This window comes from Haliotis cracherodii, unplaced genomic scaffold (genome assembly GCF_022045235.1).
Source record: "Haliotis cracherodii isolate W230 unplaced genomic scaffold, xgHalCrac1.p SCAF_25, whole genome shotgun sequence".
NCBI lineage: Eukaryota > Metazoa > Mollusca > Gastropoda > Lepetellida > Haliotidae > Haliotis > Haliotis cracherodii.
Window position 1 is genome coordinate 5,568,074 of NW_027266281.1, and position 6,943 is coordinate 5,575,016.

General features: G+C 38.3%; 2 protein-coding genes across 2 annotated transcripts; both read left to right on the forward strand.

The window, feature by feature from the left end:
• Positions 1-2,528: 2,528 nt before the first annotated feature.
• LOC139472906 (uncharacterized) lies at positions 2,529-3,909 on the forward strand. The gene has a single exon (XM_071255367.1). It carries the CDS (start codon positions 2,602-2,604, stop codon positions 3,907-3,909), a length of 1,308 nt encoding a protein of 435 aa, XP_071111468.1. The 5' UTR covers positions 2,529-2,601.
• A 118-nt stretch (positions 3,910-4,027) lies between these two features.
• On the forward strand, positions 4,028-6,915 carry LOC139472891 (uncharacterized). Its single transcript, XM_071255356.1, has 6 exons — positions 4,028-4,224; positions 4,344-4,424; positions 4,654-5,060; positions 5,580-5,785; positions 6,218-6,377; positions 6,628-6,915. Exons 1-6 carry the CDS (start codon positions 4,028-4,030, stop codon positions 6,804-6,806), a joined length of 1,230 nt encoding a protein of 409 aa, XP_071111457.1. The 3' UTR covers positions 6,807-6,915.
• Positions 6,916-6,943: the final 28 nt, after the last annotated feature.

Below are 6,943 nucleotides of genomic sequence, written 5' to 3' on the forward strand. Positions count from 1 at the left end.
AAGCCCACGAGCACGGGTATGGTGCTGACAAACCTCGAAACATAATCGGGACGAACCGGGATTCGAACCCACAATCATAGGTTTCTGGCTTGCCCCTGGGACACAACTCTGCACAGCGAATCGCGGCGCCTTAGACGACTGTGTTGATTATTCTCTGTTGACTTGTTAAATATTTCAATTGTAGATTTCAGTGTTCAGACTCGTGTTGATTCTGACCACTTTCCTCTTGAATCGAGGACAATGATATGTATACTCTGAGTACGTAGTCTGAAGACAATTTTGAATTGTCACTAAAAAACGAGGTCATGTTTCCACCTCTCTGACGAGTTCTGTAGCATCTTCATGGATAATGCAGCACCACATGCAAAAGTATTTATTGGCATTATTCAGACACCTGCTTCATCACGTGGCTTGACTTATTATTCATATGATAATCAGTAGAACAATAAATGCGCATGGTTTGATCAGTATCTCGGGACTTGTGAGTGAGTGAGTGAGTGAGTGAGTGAGTGAGTGAGTTGGGTTTAACCCCGCTTTTAAAAGTATTCAAGTTATATCGCGGCGTGTCAGCTTAATATGAGAGGAAAGACTGAAATGACGCAGGTCTCAGACGTTTACCACTTCGGTGAAACTCACGAGCACGGGTATGGTGCTGACAAACATAATAAGGGCGAACCGGGATTCGAACCCAAAATCATAGTTTTCTGGCGTGCCCAAGGGACGCAACTCTGCACAGATGACTCATCTTACCTTTGATTTTATTACATTTGATGAGTGAGCGAGTATCCCAGGCAGCATTACACAATTGGGCCAATGCTGGCTGAGCGTCGCCAGCATCGCCAGTGCCGGCATCGCTCTCGCATCACTGGCCCATCAGCGGGCCAACGTGTGCCAGCCAATGCCAGATAACAACTCAGCTGGGTTCCGCTCACACCCTCGCCAGGCGACAGTAGCCCCATACAGTGCCACGCTCTTATCAGTAATCTGCCCTGAACACTCAAAGTTGATATTAAATACCATCTTTGATAGGATGAAAAAAAATTATATATATATAAATTGTTTGGTCATGAGTACTAAGATAAGGAATATATGCCTCTGGTAATTATTTAGAGAAATCAAATAATTATAATAAGGAATAAAAACTGTTTATGTATCACTTTACCGCGGATCAAGCTAACGGTTACGTTTCATTCTACAAGTGGGTCATTCTTCCTGTTGATATCTTTGTCTCTAAATTTGCCCATTTCAACAACAGTAAGTATGATTTTCATCAATCTACAGAATCCTCCTAACAGATAACCACTTTGGCGTAAAATAAGTATAATATCCTTAATGTTCTTGAGGAAGAAAGAGCTATATATTGATGAGATAATTAATTTCATGAAATCTGATATACTGGCGCCATAGTAAAAAAGTGTGGTCTGTACATTAATTGGTCTACTTTTGTTCATGTTAACATCTGTGAATTCAGTTTAAATGTAATTGTTTCTCATGTTATAGTTTCATATTTCTATGCCTCAAGATATGATTTGAACTCAATTAAATAGCTGGACTATACTGCGAACCAATGTTATTTTCATGAAAACAAATATATTACCGATAACCAGTATTAATTTGAGCATTTTTAGTTTGGTTTTCTGATTTCTTACAAAGTTCTGCAAAGTTTAAAGTGATAATTAAGAAACAAATATATAGACCAAATTGTTCCCTAATTACAACACATGCACTGAAGCATTTACAGCAGATTAATTTAAAATCAAACCAGACTGTAGTACATTCCCACGAAACAATAGCTAGTTTCTCATAACTATGAATGATTCGTACTGGACAAAACGTCGTAAAGTAAGGGACAGGGTAGCCGAACATATACAAGCAATTACATCAGCACCACACAATGAGGATTATCAGGAGGATTATCAGGGAGATACAGAACAAGAAGTTACCAGTGATACGTTTGTCTACGCAGTAGATGACTCGGATCAATTTGATGATTCCTTGAACAGATCTGTTACCAATACAGATGACTTAGAAACGACATATAATGACATGCCATTGATGACTGATCATAGTTTCCAACAAGCTCATGCAAGTATACACCCTGAAGGTATTATTACAGACAGTAGTGAAAACGAGAGCACTGAATCTGACTGTGAAAGCTCAAAGGATAACAATATACGGAGTAAACTTGGTGAATGGGCTGTATCATATCAGATAACTCAGAAATCCCTGGCAGCATTATTAGAGATACTTCGCACTGATTATCCAACTCTACCAAAGGACCCAAGATCATTACTACATACTCCAAAACATTATGATGTAAAAGACATATCCGGGGGCAAATATTTTCACTTTGGGATCGCAAATGGCATTTCACATCAACTTTCTTGTAGTTGTTTGTCAGATGTACATGCATCATCTTCAGTCACATTTCAAGTAAATATTGATGGACTACCTGTTTTTAAAAGTACTTCCATGCAATTCTGGCCAATACTTGGAAGAATAGTTAGCCCTGTTGTTGGAGAGCCCTTCATCATTGGTCTTTTCTATGGCTGTTCCAAACCAGCTAAACTTGATGAATATCTTGAAGATTTTGTGGAAGAAATGAAATTACTGGAGCGCGATGGGTTTGATTATTTAGGGACAACTATAGAAGTTGTGTTGTCGTGTGTCATTTGTGATACACCAGCTCGGGCCTTTGTGAAGGCAGTTAAAGGACACAGTGGTTATTATGGATGTGACAAATGTACGCAAAGCGGGATCTATATAAACAAAATGACATTTCCTGAAATAAATGCGGCTTTAAGAACAGATATCAAGTTTGATGAAATGAGGGATGAAGAACACCATGCACATGGCAGGTCACCATTCAGTCGATTATCTATTGGAATGGTTTCACAATTTCCAATCGATTACATGCATTTAGTGTGCCTTGGTGTCATGAAGAAGTTACTTATGTTATGGATGAAAGGCCCGGTATCTCTTGGTTGCAGGATAGGATCAACTGCAGTAAACATACTGTCTGAGAGACTAATTGAATATAGCAGCTACATTCCGCGGGAATTTTGTAGAAAGGGGAGATCATTACATGAAATTGATAGGTGGAAGGCAACAGAATATAGATTGTTTTGTTTATACACTGGTCCTGTAGCGTTAAGTGAAATTTTATCTCCTCATGTTTACGCGAATTTCCTACTTCTCTTTGTTGGAATTACATGTTTGGCAAGTCCTCAGCTCGTAAACAATTTCTGTAGTTACGCGAACGAAATTCTTTGTATTTTTGTGCAAAATTTTGCCCAGATATATGGGAACGACATGCTCGTATACAATGTACACGGGTTAGTACATTTGTCTGAAGACGTCAAGAAATTTGGTCCATTAGATAATTACTCAGCTTTTGTATTTGAGAGCTACTTGGGAAAGTTGAAAAGATTGCTACGTACACCAAACAGACCCCTTCAACAAGTAATAAGGAGAATATATGAGCGGCAGTTTATTAAGCGGAATAATGACTCCATCATCAAAACAAGAGAACCTAAATATGAACACACACATGGGCCACTGCTTCGTGATTTAGATTCTGTTAAACAATATAAGGAGATACAAATGGATGATTTTCTGATATCATGTTCCAGAGGAAATAACTGTGTAAAATTGGACAATGATGTGGTGATCATCAAGAATATTTTGTTACATTCCAATCAGGACATTAGTATAATTTATGAGAAATTTATGGACAAGAGTGATTTTTTTACATATCCTATTTCTTCATCTATCATTGGAATCCACAAAGTTTCACGATTAACGAGACACCTTTTTGTCGGAAAATTGACACTCATCAAATGCAAATATGTTCTTTTACCAAAACATGATTCATTCATAGCAATACCCGTTATGCACAGTGAGAAATAAATTACAGAGTTGACATGAAGAAACAACTTGAGGTATAGTTATAAGTAACTATCTGAGACTGTACCTGTTTACACTATGTATATTGGTAGATTTGTATGACAAATGTTATCACAGGAAAATGCATTACATTGTGAAGTTCTTGAAAAGTGATGAAATCGGCCTTATTCCTGATACGTGGTTGGAAGGGGATAGGTTCTGCTACTGGCCGAAATACAAGAACTCCAATCAAATGGACAGAGCTGTAAAATCTTCAATCGAACCAGATAAGGATACCTGGAAGATTTATGAAATATCCATCATGTACAAAAATGGTAAGTTACTTTATATATATACTAGGAAAATAGAAGCTAAGTTTTTCATTGCCATCATAACTGATATACTAGTAGGTAACAAAGGTAACATTTTTTTACATGGTGTATTTGGTGTCAGTACAGAATATTGCCACTAGCTGAAGAGACATCCAACCTGGATACAGAGATGGAGGAAGAGGGACAGATAGATACAAGGAAAAGAAGGTATTATAATGTCAGATACATATTTATCTTCTTTGACAGTAATTTTACAGAGATTAAATAAAACTGAATATATAATAATAAATAATTCTCTGTTTCTGAAATGTATGTCTTTGTGATTGGTTTTATCATAATGTTTTACATGATTGAATGTACATGTTTTGTCCATTCAGCAGTTTGTGCCAAAGCTTCTTATAGAAAAATGGTTTCAATTTGGTAATTGCTTGTGTAGGCCACCTACTAAATACCTGTCAAGTGACAGTGAGGACGAAGAGGAAAGGCAACCCCATACCCACACCAAAAAGACCAAAATTATGGAAAGGAGTGGCATGGTTAGTAGGCTGCCTACACCACCTCGTGTACCGACTGAGGTTGATATTGAACCCCTGGTTCTGCGACGATCTCCAAGGAAATCGGCGCATCAAAGGGAGCATGTTACTTCGAACTCAAGCCTAACAACGTCCACAACAGACAGAAGTTTGTCATCTCCTTGGCCATCAGCAACCAGGGCGAGACTGGTGACACCTTCAACCTCTTCATACAGCCCAATGCCAGATTTCCCTAGTACACCAGCCCGACCGCAAACTAGTTTTCAATCAAGAACAACAGGTTCATTGACATCTGTTGGTACCAGCAGAGGTAAGAAATTTATCAATGGTATTGCCAAAAATCAATGACGGTATATGACAAGAATGAGTGAGTGAGTTAGTGAGTAGTGTATAACGCCACTTTTAACAATATTCCAATTATATCACGGCGTGTCAGCTTGATGTGGGAGGAAAGCCCAAAGTGATGCAGGTCTCAGACGTTACCACTTTTGTGAAACCCACGAGCACGGGTATAATGCCGACAAACCAAGAAACATAATCGGAACGAATCAGACCCCACACGCATAGATTTCTGGCGTGCCCAAGGGACGCAACTCTGCACTGCGAATTGTGGCGCCTGCAGGCGATTTGGCCACCCCTGCCCCCGTATATGGAAAGAAGTAACTGACATGTATGATGCTAAAATACAATTCCAATTTAGTTGGGCTGATCACTAACCTCAAATAAACTAAAGCATGTTAATGTTGCAGTATTGTGGAAATATAATGGAACAATATATCAGGAATAATTTTGAGATATAATTTTTTTGCTATTTTTCTTTTTATAACAGAGGTTGTCCAAATAATCAGAGCCATCGAAACCAACACAGCGACCACGATGGAAAACAACAGACTGCTTAACCAGTTGTTGTTATTGATGTCAGCTCCAGCACAATCAACATCTGAGCAACCGTCCTTAGACCTGCCTCTTGACAATATTCAAGACCTGGAGGAGGCAAACACTTCTTTGTCGGATGCTACTCTATTCAGGAGTGTGGTAAGTATTCCAGCCCATTGTTATAAATTGCCAAACGTTAATTGTAATAATACGATTTCAATGGTCTTAATTTTATATATTACATCCTACAACAAAGGCATGATTAAAAATACGTGTTCATTTCTGTATCACGGCAGCTGAAGTTTTTAGCTAATTTCCGTATTGTCATAATTTATATAAAATAGAATAAAACATAACTACTTTCAACGTTTCTACAAGCGTGTTTTTTAAAGGAAACGCTAACCATCCCAACCCAGTTAGGCTTTCATACAATGTTAATTTGACTTCATTCGTAATCCGTAACTATACTTCATTCAAATATAAATGTTCGTTCGTTCGTGTTATGTTATTTTATAAAAAAAACTATAAAAGCTGTCTCCATAATACGAATATGTAATTGTAACTATACCATGCATGTATTACATATTATAGGTCTCACAACTTGGTGTCATCGGGGGTATGAGCGCTGCAGACACGGTGAGACGCATCCTGTCGGCGGCCATAACAAACAAGCTGGCAAAACAAATAAATTGGAAAGGGACATCCGGGAAGAGGGCCTTTAAAGATGTGCCACTAAAGGATGTTATCATTAGTAAGTACAGCTTCAATCTTAATTCGCCTCAACATATTCCTTGATAATTGCTAAGACATGAAACTGTCTTGAAAACAACTTGAAACAACGTCACACTCATTTTTAGTCTTTCAGTGTAAAACGTCGCAATCCTTGTACATTTACCTGCACAAATGTGCATGAAACTGTTTGTGTGAAGTAATTAACACATTTATGTCACGAATCAGTGTTATAGAGTTCAGTAGCTTGTATCATGTCAACTATGTTGCAGAAGCCACCCGAAAGAACCCACTGGTCCAGAAAACAAATAATGAGATAGAAGATCATATAAAATTGTGGTTTCGCTATGCCCCTGACAGGGACGGAGGAAGAAAGGAGAGGATCCTTAAGGCCTTACAAAAGAAGGCAGCAGCTACCGCAGCTGCACCAGCTACTCCCAATGGAGAGTAGTTTGCTGAACCAGACTAAGAACACATATTACTTTTATAAGTGTGTTCAAATTCACAGCATTAATGTTCTGGGAGGCATATTTATTCGAATATTAGCTATTTATATGTAAATAAACAAGGAGATGGATCCCCTGGTTG